This window comes from Varanus komodoensis, unplaced genomic scaffold, assembly GCF_004798865.1.
Source record: "Varanus komodoensis strain SLA01 unplaced genomic scaffold, ASM479886v1 scaffold19, whole genome shotgun sequence".
NCBI lineage: Eukaryota > Metazoa > Chordata > Lepidosauria > Squamata > Varanidae > Varanus > Varanus komodoensis.
Genome location: NW_025335550.1, coordinates 10,168,468 through 10,188,185, shown reverse-complemented (window position 1 = coordinate 10,188,185; position 19,718 = coordinate 10,168,468). Strand labels below are relative to the sequence as shown.

Here is a 19,718-nt window from a genome sequence, read left to right as displayed (position 1 = left end):
CTGCCCCCGCATCCCTCGCGCGCGCGCGCGAGGGATGCGGGGGCAGCGCCGCCTGCCGGGCGCGCGCGCGCGATCCCGGGGCTGCCGCGCCGCGCCGCGCCCCGACCCTTCCCCGCCCGCCGGCTGCGCATCTCCTCCTCGGTCGGGCCGAGGCAAGGGAGCCCGGCCGGCCGCGCGCGTCACGGGAGGCGCGCATCGCGAGGCTGCGCCGCCTGCGGCTCCGCTGAGCAAGGGGGAAGCCGGGCGGACAACTCTGCGCGCCTGGCGCGGACCGAGCAGCGGCCATGGGGACCGGGATGAGTAAGGTAAAAGCCTGTGCGGGGTCTCCGTCTGGCACGGAGGCGCGTGCGGGGGAGCGACGCGGGGGACGGGAGGAGAGGTTCCGGCTCGAGGTGGGCGAGCGTGGCCGTGCCGGGTCAGCGACGGGAGGCAGCCACGGGCGGCCGGTCCAAAGGCGGCCTCTGTGGGAGCTCACGGGGTGGCTCGAGCGCAGCCATCCCTTCTCAGCCTCAGGCCTCCCCATCTGCAGAATGGGTATAATGATCGGGCCGGTTTGTTAGTAGGAATATTGAAAGAACTTCCCGAATGTCATTGCACAGACGTCCTCCTTGTCATGGGCAAGCTGGCATCCAGAGGCAGTGTCTTGCCTGCCTTGGGCTCATTCAGCCGCTTCCAGGCTGCAAGCGCGTGCAGCAAGCGCAACTCCAGCGCCGGGTCTCCGCGGGGCTTCAGCCGCCTGCCTGGTGACACAGGACAACTGAGCGTGTGGGTGTCCTCAGCATATGGGAGGCATCCTTCTCCAGCGTCCTGAAAGACCTCTCCCAGCGGGTCTTATCCCCCAGATATTGAAGGCCTGGGGAAAGGAGGCGGCTCCTTGCGGGGCCACAGAGACCCCTGCTGGGAGCCCCCACTCCACTTCCAGGATGCGGCCTACAGAAAGGAGCGGAGGCACTGCAAAGCAAAGACGAGCCCGGCTGGATGAGCCAGCAGGCGGCCATGGCAGATGGGGCTGGAAGCCTTCCAGCTGAACGAATAGGACCACAGTGCGCCCCTCCCTCCCTCCCTCCCTCCCTCATCCATCCTTGCATGGACCGCACTACACCATCCACCAGGGTGACCAAGGCAACCTCAGCCCCCTACGCTCTTTGAAAGCTCACCAAAGTGGGTGCAGAGCATCGGTTTCATCCGAAGGATCCGGTGCCGTGATGCCATCACCTTCCCCGTCGCCACAGCCAACATGGCACACAGCAGATCTCTCCTGCCAGTGGAAGCTTCTTTAATGAAGGCTTTATTAGTGCTTGCACGGCTCAGAGAGATTGGGCCATCGGGCCAAAATGTAATCAATGTATTACAAATACATAATATGTAGCAGTTGAGCATCACTCCTTGAGGTACCTTGTCCACAGCCTCATGAGCCACCCGAGGGATCCAAAGCAACTGGCCGTGTGTTTGCCAAAGATTCATCACCGAGACCTGCCCCATACTGGAGACCCAATTAGGATGAATCTGAGCAAATTTATCTACCAAAAATGGACCTTTCTATCCCTCATGATGGACAAGGTTATCTGAAAAAGATGTGCAAAACCACTTCTAAAAACAACAATATGGTGCCTTGCACAAATATTCACCACCCCGCGCCTTTCACTTTTCCACATTTTGTTGTGGAACTGACATGGATTTAATTGGCATTGTGGCCAGATGATGTACACAAGATACTGAACCCAGAAGATCCAACTTGTGGATAATTGTGGCACAAATTTAAATAAACAAAAATGATTTGGCTGTTGTTGTTTGCAGATCCTGAGTTAAAATTTGGTAAAAGCCAAATATTTGGGCAGCAATGAGCGCTGTGAGTCTTCCCGGATATGCTTCTTTCAGCTTTGTACAACTCTTTCCTTTTGTATAGCATCTAGCAGATGATTGTCCCATGGATAGTTCTACCCATCTCGGCCGCCTCTCTGACTTAAGGACAGGAAAAGCAGGGAGTCGGAAATAACGGAAGCACGACCGCTGGAAAGCTTATGATGATTCCTGTAGGAATCACAGATTTGCAAGAATGGGTTCTTGTAATCAGGCTGCAGATTTCCATACATTTTGCCTATGTTATCCATTTTTAAATGTACAGTCAAAGAAATTACATCAGTGGGAATGCATGTTACTGATTTGTTTACTGTGCAGTGTAGGAGCAGAGCTTTGCTTCCACTGCTCTGAAGGAGCTGGGAAGCACAAAGTCTTTGCTCAGATGCCTCCAGGTTTTGGCAAGCATTTAAAAATAGCACCCTCATTTCTGCCATGGATGCTCTCTCGTCGCCAAGTCCTTGGGTTGTTTGCAAGACACCGCTGCTATAGAAACCCCAAACAAAGCTCCGTGTCTCAGAGTTGCACCCCTTGCTTATAAAGTCAGTCCGTGTCTGTTGGAAAGGTCATGGTGTTTAGCTCGTCTGTTTAGAGTAAACTGCTTGTCGGTTGCCTGGAACGGGCTGGTGAAGGGCAGATCCAGAAAGCTGCTTTCTCAAAGTGGCTGTTTCTCACCCCACAACTTCACTTTCTCTCTGACTACATTCAGTGCTCAGGTAGGGGTCCTCAGGATGTGATGGCCTACGAGCCACATCAGGCCAACGATGGGGAAAAGATGCCGCTTGCTCTGCAGGGACACCCAGGGGGCCATGAGCGGCTTGCTGCCGTGCCGTTCTCAGGTGCTTCTCCAAAATTGAATTGGCTACTCAGGCTGCACAGTGGTTAACATACAGAAGTACTAAGCAAAACACTCCCCATGTTTATCTTCTGGTGATGCCATTATAAGCTGTGCCACCAGCTGGCTGAGTTTTTATTCTCTCCATCCCTCTGACTACCTTGCTTTCTTTCCCCAAGGAACGCGAGGCCACTTAATGCTTGTCTCAATTTTATCCTCACCACAACCCTGAGAGGTAGGCTGAGAGCCAGGGGCTGTTTCAAAACCACCCAGTTAGCATCCTGGCGGAGCTGGAATGAGCACCCGGATTGCCCAAGCCCTCGTGCGTGCAATCCACACTAACTTTGGATAGCTCTCCCCAGCAAAATCCCCTAGTTTGGGACATGAATGGGCTGTACTCCGAATCAGGCATTTCTGCTCCGTGTCCTGAGCGTTCTGCTGATACCCATGGCACTAATTCCTTCTCTTGGCCTCTCCTTAGGTTGTGGATGGGCTGTACCTCGGGAACATCAGGGGTAAGTTTTCCCAGCAGCTCTTCTCCTAGGGGGCATTGCTCACGAGCTGGTTTAGGGGACTCTGCTTCCCTTCTTCCCCCAGACCCTTCCTGGCCTGCAGAGCAGCTGTGGGAAGCTGACCTGAGCTTTCCATGGTCTATTTTTATGCTTTACTTTCCAGCAGCGTCCTGGTCATTCTCCAGGGACGATGCAAGAGTGCAAACGCTGGGTGATATTGCATGCACGGCCAAGCACTGAGAAGCTGCTAATCCTGTTAATAGGAAACTTTAAATAAATAGAAACAGAGAAACAGAGCGAGTCAGAAGGGGTCTCCCAGGCCATCTAGTCTGACCTCTGGCACTAGCCGGCTCCGCTAAATAAATAAAATAAAATTATTTAAATAAATAAATAAATAAAATCCTGGGAGAGCTGAGGGTCCCTTGACAAGGACAGAAGATTTAACCTGCTTCACATTTGCTTTGTGTTGCCCTCTGCCAGGGGCCATATCCAGGGCCGTTCTCTATATGCAACGCTGTTCTTGGGAAAAAATGAAAGTATGCTTAATGGTATTAAAATGTGTTTAAATATATACTTGATTTGGAAGTACTGTATGGCACGGGCAAGCCCAGACTGGGAGTGTACCTCCTTCAATGAGGTCTAGAATGATGAACACCCCTGTTTATTCTTCTGGGAGCTGAGAAACTTGCTGTTTACAGATTCTGAGGACAGAGAGAACCTGGTGAAGCACGGGATTACGCACATCATCTCGGTGCACAACAATGCCAAGCCTGTGCTGGAAGTGAGTATGGGGGGGAACAGAGACCCTCTGGGAACATGCGGGGGGGGACCTGGAGGAGGCATTTTGGGCCACAGTTTTGCGGCATCACTGCTGAAGAATGGCTGCAGTGCCTGGGAGGATTGACTTGTGGACCGCTCGCCCAACTCATCCGTTTCCCAGATTGCCAAAAGAGGAGGCAAGGGAAAGCCAGCAGAGGGCAGTGCAGCATTGCAAAAGATCACGTTGGAGGCTTCCAGAGCAATGTCTGTGCATGTGTGGAGAGACATTTCATTTTCTGAAGGACATTTCTGCCTAATAGATTTAATTTCTTTTTGGCCACCAAGCCCTGAAAGCAGTTTAGCACATTCAAAACAAAGCGAAACACAATTATAGATATTAATTAATTAATTGGAATATTTATATGCCATCCTTTCGCAGAGCCTCAGGACGGCTTACATAAATAAATAAGAATAGTAGTATAAAACATAATACAAATAAATTCCAGATCCACCCTGGCTGCAGATTAAAACATATATAGCTAATATTAAAAGTTGTTAAAATATTGTTGAAATAAAAAGGTCTTGGCCTGGCGCCGAAAAACAACGACGGCGCCAGGCGGACCTCTCTGGGGAGCGCATTCCATAGGCGGGGCACCACCTATACCCGCTTCTTTGATCCTCATGTGACCATGCTGGCTGGGGATAATGGGAGCTGCAGTCCAGCCCAGTGCTTTGGAGAACTTCAAGTTGCGGGAGGGGGTCTGAGTTGCTGATCGAAAGCAACTGTGTTGTGGAATACTTCTTGGCAAGAGGGCAAAATGATTTCATAAGAGGCGCTCTGGAATAGAATTTCCCAGGGGCTTCTGCAAAGTTGGAAGTAGGATTGTGAGCTCTTGCACCTTTGAAGAGGAGTAGGATGGACAGAAATCTATAGGTGGAGCATCCCATGAGATGGTGGGGAGGAATGCTGAGCACGGATTAAGTCCTGCAGGTAAGAGCGGCAGAAACCCAGGCCTGGCTTGGCAGAAGGCAACCCCCCAATTCTGTGCTCCCTGCCAGTCTTGGGATGAGACGGCAGGTCTTCCACTCTTAGTTCAACAACCCCAAATCCAGCGCACAAGAGTGTCTCCACATCTCCTCCTCTGGATTTCTTTTCAAAGCATTTCTCTCCCATCAAATTGAATGGATGTGGTAAAAAGGCAGGGAAGGAGAAAAGTTTGGATCCAGTCACTTCAGAGAAGACCTGCTGCTTGTGGAGGTGCAAACTGCTAAGAAGGATGGGCTGAGATGGAGCTGGGTGACTTTGGATCACCTTCTAAGCCACGGGGCGCAACTTTGAGGGGTGCAAGCCGGGGCACCTGCAGAAAATAACCTCCGCAGCTTTGCCCGTTTTCCCTCCCGTCAGAAGCGCTGTGAATGACACACTTGGGTTTGCCCCACGGAAAAATGGTCAGAGCTATTTGGAAAGCTGTGAGTTTGAATCCTATGGAGGGTTGTGTGTTTCTGGGGAGTGATGTAAAAGAACACCAAGTTTCCTGGAGCAGACGTATTTGTGAATCCCAAGAATCATTTAAAAGAAGAACTCTAGGAAAGCCTTTTTCTTGGTAGGAGATACCAAGTAATGTTGAGGAAAGAGAAACTGGGTTTAAAAAATAGCAGGGTAGATTAGGGGCAGAACTGCTCAGGCAAAGCCGCAGCTGCAATTGACCACATCTCGGCAGACTACCGGACAGATGGCGATTCTACATGGAGGTCTTACAACATGATCGAGTGAATGAGGCCGGGGCAAAAAAGAGGAACTGGAAACACATGGATCTATTGAGCAATATGTCAATCACAGATTTGGCAAAAGAACTGCAGAGCCCAGCCCGATTCCCATGCTTGGCTCTGGTCAGGGCCAAGCGATGGTGCCCCGTTTCCAGAGGACGAAAGGAAACCTGGAGAGGAGCAATTTTTCCTGGCGCGTCGTTCAATTGCTGGGGTCAGGCATGAGGAAGTGGGTGAAGCGGGGCTGCTGGAAAGCGAGCAACTGCTGGCTGGTTTTGCTGTTGCAAAGGGGTTGCAACATTCTCCACAAAAGTATTTTTGATTTGTGGTTGTTGTTTTGAACCATCCTTATACTGCAGATGAAGCTGGTTTGGCGGGGGGGGGGCACAGCACTCCTTTCACACCCCCACCAACACACTCACACACACCCGAGATTATCACGCTATAGCCAGTGACCTCACGCTGGATGTGTCCCCGCTCTAGGAGGTATTTAGCCTGGTGCTCAGTCCAGCCTTTCACCCAGGGCTCTTCTCTTCCTGGGCATCTGGACACTGAGACCTGCTGCCCACTGGGTCAGTGTGTCTGTCTGTGATGGTCTGCTTTGTTTCAGAGCATGGGCGATCCCATTCCTGCCACCTGAGCTCCAGCTGGAGATGGCATGGATCGGACACGGAACCGTCGGCATGTAAAACCTGTGCGTCTTTCCCCTCTCCTGCGTTATTCTGCCTTTCTGCAAATGAGCCAAGCTTGTGCTCCCATCAGAAGCAGGACCGAATGGCTAGAGGGTGAATGACCCATTGCAAATCCAGGCTTTCAGTTTCTTTTCCTTTCAGTGGTGATCCGGCTTGGCAAGATCTCTTTTTTGGGTCTGCTCTTAAGGGCTAAAGGCAGGGTGGAAATCCCTGTGCTCTTCACATCCGAAATCCTTCCACCACTTAGGCCTAGAAAAACCCAGTAAAATGCGAGGGGAAAATTAGGGGAAAACTTTCCTCTGTTTTTCTCCCAGGGCTTCTAGAAAATTTGGTTCAAAAATTCCTCTTTCCTTGCTGCTTGTCTTCCACACCGTTTCATATTTCCAGGCTCTGAGCTGGCATTCTCCATTCTGCCAGCCTCTAATGCTTGGCGCTACAATTTCCATCAGTTTCAAGCAGCATGGTCAATGGCCAGGGATGATGGGAGCTGTACTTGCTCAAGTCTGAGGCAGGCTAGCTGGGAGTAGGTCAGTCTAGGTCCAAAGCTGGTTGAACCCAGGACCACCGTGGCTCCCAAAAGCAAGCACGGCTTGTTTGGGGTATATAAAATCAAGCGTTTTTTCTCCAGCATGAAGCAGAAGAACAAGCGTTGTTTGTGATTATAGTCTCTCTCATTTCAGGACATGACGTACCTCTGCATATCAGCCTCGGACTCCTCGAATCAAAACCTGTAAGTCCTCTTTCCAGCTTTTGTAGGCTGCAGCATCCTTGGTTGCATTAGCAGAATGCCCTTCTGACCTTCCCCAGCTGTTGATCACAGGGCCCTTCTCAAATTAGAAACACACCGGTCCATATTAAATAGAGAGGCAGCCTTCCCTGACCTGGGAGCAGCACCCGGGGTAAGCATGGTTGGTCACCCGCCGAGGTTCCGCTCCCCAGGAGGGGCCCGTCTCTTCCACATCACAGCCTGCCTCTCATTCTGGTCCAGGTACTGGCAGTGAAGAGGAGGAGGAGGGTATTCCATGGCATCCTGGCTTTCCATCCACCCGTCCATCCAATGGTAGCTAAGATGGCAAAGCAGGCGACTGGGGACATGGTGGAGTGAAGGGGAAGAGGGTGCGTTGAACAGGTCTTGCCCACAGGACCCCAGACCCTGCCGGCAGCACAGCAAGGCCCTGCCGGATGTGTTATTTTCAGCCAGCCAGGTCATCGCCGGGGCGTTTTTTCCCGTCTTGTACGCATCCATAAGTCACATTCGTTTCCCCACTCAACAAAGCCACCTGCAAAGCAATCGCTAAAAGCAAAGCACACAGCTCGAACCCGCATCTGATGCCACGCTAAGGAGCTGTGTTCAGAAGGGGAAAAGAAAAAGACAACCCCAGCCCCTCCAGCAGCAGGTGCCTCGGTGTGTGCACAGGACTGCTCAGGTGTGAACAGGCTGAAATCATCAGATCCCCGTTTAAGTTGATGAAGCGAACTTATTCAGATTTTCAGAAAAGTGAATGCTATTTTTAGAGTGTGCATTTCCCATGCAAAGTGGGGGAAATTCATTTTTCCTCCAGCAGGGCAGCCCTGCTGCATAGGGGGACGAAAGAAACTGAACGATGGTGGTTAGTTGCATTTTTCCCAAAGGACTTCAGAGACGTCACTACTAGCACCGCTACTCAGGGCGTGTGGGTGTAGGAGAAATACTCCTCGGTGCAGGACTCTTTCGAGCCAAGGGCTTCTGGTACTGCAAGACTCTGTGCAGGATTCTGTCTTTTTCTTTGGATGTTTTTCTGCTAAGTAAAAAGATGGACGGATCAGTGGGAAAATGCAGGAGACTGCCAGAATGAGGACAGCAATGACCAATGTCTGGAGCCCTTGTAAAATTCCATGAAGGAGGAAGTGCTGAAAAGGCCATTTGGGCAGGAAATCTGTATGACAGCTGGCAGGGAAAGTAGTTTGGATTTTGCTGAGCTCAAAAGACAGAGGGACAAGCACAAATTCACCCCCCTGCTTCTCTGAGTTTGTAGAAAAACGCTCACTCACTGTGATCAGGACCAGCCTGATGGCATAGATGACCCATCCGTGGGATGACCCATTGAACAAGGGGGAATCCATTAGCTCAGTCTTGTCTGTTCTTATGACATTCGTATCTTGCATTTCCCCCCTCACAAGCAACTCCGATCCATACAGTCTTCTCCTATTTCATCCTTACAACAATCCTGGGAAGGAGGCTTCAGGGCTGCAGGAGGACTAGAACCTGGGTCTCCCCAGAAGCAGTTGAGCCCTTGAATTGAATCGTGACACCACGTGAACCTCCTTCAGCCTCAGGGCTGGGTGGAGACTTGGAAGACTCTTAGGGACGACATTCCAGTGAGGGTGGGGCTGAAGCTACCAGCCTATTTTACCTTCCAGTTCAGGCTGCCAGAGTGTAAGTGTGTTGACTGTTTAGGATGTGGGGAAAACTGCACCAAAGTCCAGAATGCAACACCTGATGGGGGAAAGGGGGAGATTCGCTGGTGGGTCAGGCTGGGACCCTGAACCTAAGGTACAGTCTCGGGTTCAAATCCTGATTCTTGTTTAACTGGAACTTCCAGGGACCGAACCTGGAGCTTTCTGTATGCAGAGCCGATGGGGTGATATTAAGCCTGTGAGTTGGTCTTTACTGGGCCAGTCCACTGGTCTGTCCAAGCCACTGTTGTCTGCTCAGCCGGCAGCACTTCTCCAGCATGTCAGGCAGAAAGAGGGCTCTTCTGGCCCTGCTAGGACCACAATCCAAAGCGGGAGATCTCCATTCGCCCTCTCAACCATCAGCAAGGAGCCCTTCCTGGTACAAATAACTTTCACTTGAGAAGTGGGCCTGGAAAGCCCTTCTTCAGCAAAACCGAGGTGCATGCCGCCTCCTCCTCCTCCTCCTCCTCCTCCTCCTCATGCCATTGCGGTGTGCGTGTGTATGTGCAATGACAGATACCTCCAAGCAACAGGCCACAGGAAGGAAGTTTAATTTTTCAAAGGCTATTTTCTGCACAACGCTTTAGACGCTGGATTTCACAACATTGGTGACCTTAGAAAGGGTTTTCCAAGAAACCAACAGGGTAACTTGGAATGACCCTTTGCCAGCTTGCCCCAACTGGATGCTGCTCATACATGTAGGGCTGTCATTCTCCTAAATCACTGGCCAGAACAGTTGGGGATGATTGGAGTTGGACTCCAACACATTCGGAGTGCCCAAGGTTGGGCAAGGCTGTTCTGTGTTATCCTGGCGTAGAACCATTTGCCTGGTTTCAAATGAGGCAGATGGAGTTGGTTTCAAAAAGGGTCAGGATGCCATGAACACAAGAACTTTTGTAATAGGACAGGGGAGAAAAGCTTCACAAACAAACAAACAAACACAAGCCCCATCTCCTGCTTCTTGATCCAAAGTAATAGCCTTCATCCCTCTTTGTGCCCTCTTAAACATATATTAAAAGCCCAGAACAATCAATTCATAGGTGCATATCTTGATCACACATGGAATGGGGCAAGCCTGTCATTCAGACATCATTATAAACCGTGGCCTACGTGATGGGGATGAGCTTCAAGGACCCCTGAGCAGGTGCACCTTTACCTTCCACATTTGGTGCAGCCACAGGGAGGTCAGAAGCTGTGGTTCTGTTTGTGAAGAACTACAACTTGTTCTGCCCAAATCCAAGAAACTGTAACTTGCTAGTTTGTTTGAAACAAGCTGACTTGCTTCCTTAAACCATAGTTGTGATTAGCCACCGTTTAGGGCTTGGAGAGATCAATAAACAGTGGCCAATCCAAAACACATTGGAAATGTCCAGTCCAGGCTTGATCCCATGGCTTACTGCAGCTCTTTCCCATCACAGTTAATCAGGGACTGAGGAACGGGTGGCCCTCCCAGTACTGTGGATTACAATTCCCACCATGCTCAACATTGGCTAGGCTGGCCAGACTGCTGGCAGCTACCGTCCGCAGCAAGAGGGGAACCACAAATGGCCCACAGCTTGCCTTGCACCACAGGGCCAAGGACCTTGCTGGCTTTCACCACCTTCTCAGGCGAGCGCTTGCTAAGCTTGCTGATTGTCCAGAAGGCACTCCCCCCTCTTGTACACAGTTAGAGTGCCCACTGCCTGGCTTTTTCTCCCATCCTCTTTGTAAGGAGTCCGCAAGATCAAAGGTGATGCTGAGGTTTCCCCTTGCTGCTTCAAAGGGGTGTTCCGGAGCGACCCGTGTGCAAGACACACATGCAGCAATCATGGCAGGTGTGGTTACAGGGCTGTCGCGCCACACAGGAGGGATGGTGTTCCGAAAGGGTGCTCTGCCGGGTCAGGCGAACAGAGCAGCAGAAGCTAGCTGCCCCTGCCCTCAATTGCCACAGGAAGAGTTGGCTTCCTCCGCCATAAATCCATCAGCTCACCCTGCAAGCCGTCGGATATCGTGGTCTTCGCCTCATCTCGGGGCAATGCGTTCCAGCAGCTCATAGTACCTGGAACCATCCAATCCACTGGATGAGAGTGAAGAAAAAATGTATTTATTTATACAAACATTTGTATCCCGTCCTTCTGCAGAAGCACTCAAGATGGCTCACAGAGTATATGTAAAATGTCCTTTCTGTCTTACCCACTTTCTGCATCCTTTGCCTAGGCAGAAAAATACATGTGTGGGATTACTGGATTGGGACAAAAATAATTTTATTTTCCTCCCCGGTTCCTAGGATGCAACATTTTAAGGAGTGCATCAGGTTCGTGCATGAATGCCGTCTGCACGGGGGCGGATGCCTCATTCACTGGTGAGCGGTCCTCTGTTCCTTCCAAGGCTAAATGTTTACACACTTCGACGCTTCTCTCCCAGTAGAAATGCACAGGCTGGGCCAGGATATTTATCGTAGACGGAACATACGGGTGGGTTGAGGACTTAAAGGTTACTGTTCGATACGCACTTAACTGGACTCAGTGAGAATTAGCTTTGAGTGAACATCAGGGTGACCGTGCCAAATCTCCAAACAGAAGAACCGTAGTCAGAAAAGAGACAAAGGAAGACACCGAGTTACACGACGTCGGTGCAGGGATATTGCCGTTTTGGAAACTCTGTCTCTGATCCCGTGCATGTTTGGGCAGAAAAGTGTCTTCTGGTTGCTTGTCAGCACAGAATTGCACACTGTTTCAAGTCAAATAGAAGCAGCACAGTTTCCCCTAGCAGAGACGGTTGGCTGGAGGACCCCAGGTCCGCTCATTCCGTGGTGTCCAGGTGCAGCCAGGCCTGGACTTTAAATGAGGACACCTGCAGATGAGGACCATCCTCTGCCAGCTCTCCAAAACAGAGGACCCTCCTTTGAAACAGGATGCATGGCCACCCGAGTGCTTCTCCCTCAGTCTGATAGCCAGAGGCCTACATGTCAGCGACAAAACTCTGAAATGTGGCTTGGCAAGAGGGTGGCCGTCACGAGACACAGGAAGCTCCTTGTGCTTTACCAAACCGTTGCTCCATCTAGCCGAGCATTTTCGGCAGTTCTTAGGGGTTTGGGAAGGGGGGTTTTGCCAACCCTACCTGGAGAAGCTGGGAATGGCGCTCTCCCTTCCCAATGACATGGCTGAGCGTCATTGCCATCGTGATGGGAATTTTCTGACAGCTCTTTTTGTAATCTCAAGACTTTGCTTCTGTGTTTTGCTGTGACAGCCTAGCTGGAGTTTCCCGGAGCACCACCATTTTGGTGGCTTACCTCATGACGGTGACCAGCCTTGGCTGGGAAGAGTGCTTGACCGCCACCAAGGCAGTTCGCTCGTACGTGAGCCCCAACTTCGGCTTCCAGGAGCAGCTTCAGGAGTATGAAATGACTTTGCTGAAGGAGGTAGGCATTCGGTCGTGGCGTTTCACCACGGTCTTTAGAAACCATGATAAGAAACAATGTTTTCTTCGAAAGTCTCCCTCTGCCACCGTGGTTTCTTGTGTCGTCTGAAGCCAGGTTTGTGGTTTCCATGGTCCCTGCAGCAGCCATTCCACGCATACTGTCTCTAGGAAGGCCGGGCGCGCTCCAACGGAGCCAAGCTCAGGGAACCCAGGTTCCATTTAGGTGCCAGGAAGCACTTCCTGACAGTCAGGACCCTGAGGGTGTGGAATGGGCTTCCACGGGAGGTGGTTGAGGCCCCATTGGTGCGGGTGTTCAAGGATAGGCTGGACATGCACATGGTGGGCATGTTGTGGGCAGAGCCAGGTGGAGCCGGGGGTCAGACTAGATGGCCCGGGAGACCCCTTCTGACTCGCTCTGTTTCTATGTTTAGGCATGGCCCAGTGAAGAAGAGGCAGGTGAATGCAGGCAGGGAGCACTGCACCTTGGGATGGAACCACAGGCCTAGCAGGGGGTGGGATGTATGTCAACGGCGGGAGGACTTGAGTGGGGAGGATGGAAGCCACAATAATATAGACATTAGCTGATCGTCACACTGACCATGGTGGAAATCAGCAAACCGTGGGAGCCACGCAGGGCCACTCGTCCTGTTGAGTGGACACAGCCGCTGTCTTCCTCTCTGTAACCATTGGAAGGATGCTGCTGCACAGTGAGATGGGAAAATGCTTTGTGCACGTTGATTTTTATGAGGATGCCAAGCCTTCGTTGCAAAGTGCTCTTTTCTTTGCAGCCTTGTTTGTTTCTTGGTAGGCAAAGGGAAATTCTGCCCCCCGCCCCTTGCCCTGCTTTAGCATCGCTGGAGTTTCTCACTGGGCAGTGGATCCCCGAGAGTAGGACTTCGGGGCTGCTGCCCGGGGGCCTTGGAAGAGGAGGATGGCTCCTTCGCAGCCTGGCTGGCTTGCCACAATCTGAAGCAACGGAAGCAGCACACACTCCCTCCTAAAGAGGCGCCCCTGCCCTGGCCCTCCACCGAGGCTTTCTATCCAGAGGCTGAAACCGTGTCTGAGAGTCCCAGGGCAGCGAAGCATCGGCTTGCCTGGGTGACTGCCCTCTGTGTTAACTTCCTTCTCAGGAAGCATGTGTGTGTTTGTGTGTGAGATTATTTTTCTCGTAGGAAAATACCCTGCTGAAGCTGGGTGCATTCTGAGAAAACCGCGTGCTGGCGAGTGGGCTGCGCGGGGTGGAAAGCACTTCTAGGCACATGATGGAGCGGCGCCTGGCAGACACGGCCCGCCGAGGAGGCCTTGGGGGAAAAATGCCCAGCGGCTTGCAAAACTGCTGAGCCTGGATTTCCCCCTGAGGGGAGAGATCTCCACCTCCATGAATTCAGCTGATCTGGGCACGGCACACTTTCGCCCTTGCAGGACAAAACGTTCCCACAGGCAGGGAGCGGGGCCTGAGGCTGGGCGGTGCAAAGGGCAGGGCTCTCGGACTCTGGGAGTGGGAAAGGTGTCTCTGGGCACGGGTGGCCATGGAGGAGCCCTTTTCAGCCCAAGGGCATTCATAGCCCTGCTGCTGGCAAGCGGCCCATGGGATTGCCCAGATCCTCTGCCCACACCAGAGAGATTTTCCTGTGAATTACCCTTCCCCTCTTGTGGGTGGACAGTGCGGCCTGCACAGAAACTTCCTCACAGCATGGCTGGACAGGAATTAAAGGCTGGAGTGGGACGTCTTGCGGACCACAGCACAGCTCTGCTTTCCGCAACCAGCAGCCCGCAACGGTTCCCAGTAAGCAAACCTCCTGGTGCATCTGTGCGTGTGCTCGCCATCCATGAAGACTTGGGATGCGATATTGCGAGGTGGATTTGGTTAAGAGGCTGTTGTTTCTACTACAAACATCTCTGTGTGGCTTGTACAAAGGAGAGAGGTTGGCACCTTTATGCAGGATATCGGTGATAGAAAAGGAAGGGACATTTTTAGCTGGTTAGCTCAGAAGAGGAAAGAAGGACCACAGAGCTTCCCTCCAGGCAAGAGAAAACTAATGCTGTGGATGTTTTTGTAATTAGAGTTTTGAGAGTTTTTGAAGTAAGTGAGAGAAGAAAAAGGAAAGTACAACTCGCATAAGCTCTGTTGTTAGTTAAATAGGGGAGTCCTTGAATATCGGCTTTCACTTGGGAAAGGCATGACTGACAAGGAATAGCCATGAGCAGGAAGTGGAATGTAATTGCAATTGCAGTTCGAAACACTGGCTTGTCTGGTCTCATTTAAATAATGCAAAACGGGGGTAGAAGAGAGGAAGCAGAGGATGCGCACATGGGGTAGGGGGTATAAGTCTCACGCACAGAGGAGAGAATATTAGTCCAGCTGATAAGACAGAGTTATTTCTCAAGTTAGACCCTCGGCCTGCCATGCTGGATCTTCCGTTGAGCTGCCATATAGGAGGAAACCAAGCAGTCTGTCCAACCAGTCTGTCACCAGTGGCACCTGCAAGCAAAATCCTTGCCTGCTTTTCTGATTACCAGCAATGTGCTGACGGCCCCCAAGCAGCAGGTTTCTGCTTTGCACAGGGCGGATCTGTCATTGCAAGAGAAACACCAGAAATTCCCACTGGAAGTCCCCCAAAATTTGGTGGGAACCCATTGAAAGCAGGACTCACCAGGGGACCATAAAACACCACTATATGAGCGAGAGAGAGCGGTGGGGGGGGGGCGGGGAGAATTCACAGTGCTTTTTCTGGGTTGAATTTTACACACAGTGCGCTCTTTTCTTTTTAAATAGAACATTGAAATGGCTCGACTGCTTTACCCAGAGTTAGCTATGATTCTGCACTCAATAACGGAGCTGTTTCTTTATTTTGCTTATAATAGTCAGAATTTTGCATGCTGAAGAGACGGGGCTGCAGGAGGGAAATGTACTGGCTGACGGTGTTAGAGAAGAACAGAAATAATCGCAGACTGTTGTCTCGGCCTTCAACACACGCACAGAGAGATCTATAAATAGGAGCAGTTTCCTGAAGTTAAGTGAAGCAGCCTTCCAGCTGTGCTGGACCACAGTGCCCATCATGCCCAGCTGTTAGGAGCTGGGGATTATGAGAGTCATGCTCGACACATCCAGGTTGGGGGACGCTGCGTCAGAGCCGTATCACTGCCCATATTACATTCCAGCCGTGTTGAGCTAGCTGGATGTTTGGTGTGACACCACATCTGTCTTCACACCTGGAGAGATTGGCTTTCGCATGTCACTGCCTGCCCATGACAACTATGGCTGGACCAAGCCAGTGCCGTTCATGTGCATGCAACTTTTCCTCCAAGGACGCCGGGCCAGTATGAACCCGGGACCTTATGTTACCTTTCACTCTCCTTGGTGGCATGGGCTGCCACCAGTCGGTCTAAACCTTCTGACTCACTCCGGTGCAGGGATGGGCAGCCACTATTGGGCAATTGGGTGGTCAGATTTTGTTCCTGGCTTGGACAGCAACCGGGGGGTGGATGGATGGACTTCCTGGCCTGGTATAAGACAGCTTCCTTCATGGTTACGTGTGTTAAGAAACCATTTCTGAAGGAGACCTGTGATGTCGCTGCCATTTGGGCAGTCCAGCCTGCCCCGCTGAGCATGAGTGCCTGCCCCCCCTCCCCCCCCGCAGACTGCCTTCATCCCGGCTCTTGCCCTGGGCACCCAGCTTACCCACCTCTGGCCTTTCTTCTCGGCAGTACCGTGCCTGGATCCAAACGGAATATGGTAAGAATCCTTTCAATGACCAGGCAGAGCTGCAGCGCTTGCTGACGCTGCAGGAGGAGAAGGTCAAGGAGCAGCAAGCCGGGCTGAGAGAGGCCACCTGGATGCACCGTCCGAGCCCGCCGAGTCCCCGCCCGCACACCACCTATGCCAACAGCAGCCGGTGGATGAACAGATAGCAAGAGCTCTTCCAGCCAGAAGCCCTTCAGATGGGTCGAATGGTGCCTCCTGCCATCTTGAGCCATCGGGGGAGGAGGAGGGCTGAAGTCCAGCGTGCCTGGAGGGAACTGAGGCGGGGGAGGCTGCCTTAGAGACTTGGGCTCAACTCGCCCAATTTCGTTTTAGAAAGAGCAGTTTGGTTGTTTCGGTCTGCGGTGACTAGTGAGTAGATGCATTACCTCTTGGAAAGGAGCTCTCAGTGGGCATTCTCAGGTGGGGAGAGCCAGACCCCCCCTTATTTTGCAACCTGGCTCTGAGACAGAATCACCTGGGTCGGCTGCCCCAGCGGATCTCTTTGAGCGGCACTGCAGGTGCTCTACTTTTGCACGGTTCTTGAGGGCTTCCGAAGGTCCAGGAGAGCTGATGGAGATGGTCTGGAGCCAACGGTCACCATTCCAGAAGGAGACACTTGAAACGCACTCGCACCGGCACCTGGCACTTTGAGAAGATGGCAGCAGACTCGCTCACCCTTCCAGAGGGGAAATGTCTGCGAGCAAGACTGAGAGCACGGGCACTTTTCACTTTTGAACACAGCCATTGGTAGCATTTCTTCACTACCCTGGGTCCCATGTGGCCATTTGTTGGAAGTGTGCTTCTGATTCTTGTGGACTTTGGCCTGGCTTGGCTAGCCCATGGTTTAGTCAACTCAGCTTCTGTTTGGCAAACCATTGAATGGACAGCGGTTTGTTTTCTCAATTCCCGGGTTGTTTGTCTCCTTTCCCTCCCTGTATCCCAAATGCCTTTTATACAGGCAGAACGTTGCACTTCCCCAAAATATCCTGCATCAGTTTAATTAAATTGCAAATGCAACAGGGTGAACATGCCTCAAATGACTTTGAGTGTGTCTGTGTCAAGGGCTTCCAAAATCCAAACTTGATGGTGTTTCCCAGTGAACTGGGAATGCACCGGTCTGCACTTCCCTGGATTAACATCAAACCATATGGAGCCGTGTTCAGTGCTTGTCCGATGCCACATCCTCACTTCAGTCCAAAGAACCTTTTCACCTTGAGTGCTGAATGGAAATATCTCCCCTCAGTTCCAGCGGTGGGTGGAACGAAGGGGCAGGTCCAAAAATCCTCAAAGAGCGGCTTGTTTTAGCTTCAAGCACTTCCCACCGGGAACTGAAGCTTTTTGGGAGGGGGTTCAACTATTCAGAAGGGGGGAAGAAGGCACAAAAACCATGGAAGGCTGAATTGGGCTCCCAAGTCCGAGCTTCCAGTTTAATGAATGCTTCTTATGTATTTATTGGTGTCGTCCCAATGGGGAGGGGGGGGATGTTAAAACTGGCATGAGATTTGGAATTCTCCAGCATCCAGTTCACTGTTGGACAACTCAGGCTGGCTCCACCCAAGAGGAAGTGTGAAGATTAGTAGCAGCATCCCCTAGGTGCAGACCAGTAGAGAAAAGTTTAAAGAGACTTGCAAAAGGTTGCAACTAGTCCAAGATTTAGCCCGGCCTTAAGGCTATTTGGCTTTGACTCCTGCAACATTTTCCCTCTTTGCCGGGGGTCAGTTTGGGGCGTTAATGGCGGCAAGAACTGGACCACTCACTCATGGGAACATCATGGGGACTGTCCAGTCGGTTTCCATGACTTCCAAGCTAGCACCCATGCCATTTCAGATCCGAATCACACGAGCCCGCTAGCTAGGGAAGGAGGCATATTTCACCCACAACATGGTGTGGACGGCCGGCAAGATTTCTGCCTGGAACCCCAGCCTGACAATTGATCTACCTCATGGTTGTTCGCTTGGGCTCTGTGCCACTGGAACTTGTGGCAGTGGCTGCCAGAAGAACTGGTGGTTTGTCACCGAATTTCAGCCACAAGCAGTTGCGAAAAGCCAAAACCGCTAAATCTATCTTGTTTTTGAGTGAGCATTGGCTGGTTGTTTTGTTTTCTGGTAAATTGCTACTTTTTGCCTCCCTCATATTAATCGTGCAGCAGATTAGTTGACAAGGCAGGAGATCGGCTTGTGAGGGCATCTGGCCATGCATGTGAGAAAATACCCCCTGAAATCCCCAAATTTACCTATGCCAGATCTAGGAAAATGAGGGTCTTCTGGCCTTTTGGGGATATTCTACTGCACCAGTCTCCTTGGCCTTTCAGAATGACAGTCTTCCAAGCAACTAGCAGAACAATTGCTGCAAGACAATGCCAACAACCTCCTTCCTTGGTCTGCAACCAATCCGAGAAGCAACTGCAATTGCAAATTCTGCTGTTCATCAAAATGCGCTAGGAAGGAAGTGAGGAAGAAACCAGACAGTATGTCTGGCTACTCTGTAAACGGCTCAGGAAGCCAAGAGTGGAACACAGCCATTGGAAAGAGGCTGGTGGGAATAGGAAGTTGTAGTAGATATGTGATAAGCAGAGATTACATTTGCAAGAGGCGTTACCAACAGACAGAGGATATGTAAGGATACGTGGCTCAAAGACAGGGATTTGGACTGGGACGATTCTGTCTTGCCACTCCTTGCATAGGATGGCGTTTTCCTAAATGGCACATTCTGCCTTCTGATGGGAAGTCCCTTAGTAAGAAAATCAGGTACAAAACCAAGTTGCAAGCCTCAAATCTCCCCTGTATTCCTGTTTTTTCCAGGCAAATAAAAGAACATAGTCCCAGCTGTAAAAATGATGCTTTGCTGTGATCCTGGTTGTCTCCCCTAAGCTTGTATCAACAATCTTTCCAAAGCTTCAATCATCAAAACACATTTAGGGTGTGACCCTTGCTATGTGTTTAGACACAACTGTGTCTCACAATGCCTGGCATGGCTGGCTGGGGACATTTTTCTGTTTAAATTTGCAGAGAGATTTGCATCTTTATGTAGATATGACTTCCACTGAAATCAGTTAGACTTTTAAATCAGTGTGTTTGAAATCAAGATACTAGAGACCAGTAATAATTCAACTTCTAGGTTTCCAGGAATTTGGTCAGTGGCTTTTGATGAATCTCGAACATCTAGGAAATAGGAGGTGATGGGTTTTTTTTTTTTAAAACCCAGCCCATGATGATTTGGATTAATTTCACTTCCTGGTATGCTGCTGATTCCCCCCAGAGCAAATATTTTGGAATGACCTTCTTATCTGGTTGTAGTCACCGTGCAGCACACAGAGATGGCAAGGAAGAGGAACTGAGCTTGACAAAGCATTTAAACTGTGATGATCTAAGTTTGTAGTGGGTGGAGAGGGACCCTGGACTGTGGCCGGCACTTTGCTGTCCTTTATTGGGGCCCTGCGATTCTCCAGGGCTCTCAGCCACTCAGGAGATGTTGCGCCTCTACACGGGACTCCCTGGATGGCGTTTAGAAAAGCCTGGAGGTTAACTCAGCACTGCACTGGATTGAAGGATTGCTTTGGCTCACACGTTACAGGGCCTGCCATCAGCAAATATTACCTGGCGGCTTACAGATCAAGGCAAACACGGTGGCAAAAACGCAAGATGAATGAGAAACAATAAATATCTTGTATTTTAAAGAAAAGCCCCTTCTTTCCAACAGGGACTGGCTAAAACCAT

At 51.1% G+C, this 19,718-nt stretch overlaps 1 protein-coding gene across 2 annotated transcripts; it reads left to right on the top strand.

Annotated features, from left to right (window-relative positions):
• Positions 1-278: 278 nt before the first annotated feature.
• Positions 279-17,034, top strand: LOC123022265 (dual specificity protein phosphatase 22-A-like). 2 transcript variants are annotated; one of them, XM_044427877.1, is made up of 7 exons: positions 279-305; positions 3,174-3,207; positions 3,903-3,985; positions 7,103-7,152; positions 11,125-11,199; positions 12,087-12,258; positions 15,966-17,034. In XM_044427877.1, exons 1-7 carry the CDS (start codon positions 285-287, stop codon positions 16,167-16,169), a joined length of 639 nt encoding a protein of 212 aa, XP_044283812.1. In that variant the 5' UTR covers positions 279-284; the 3' UTR covers positions 16,170-17,034. The 2 variants fall into 2 exon arrangements, with proteins under 2 accessions (XP_044283812.1, XP_044283813.1); XM_044427878.1 differs by lacking the exon at positions 15,966-17,034 and adding an exon at positions 15,123-15,563.
• Positions 17,035-19,718: the final 2,684 nt, after the last annotated feature.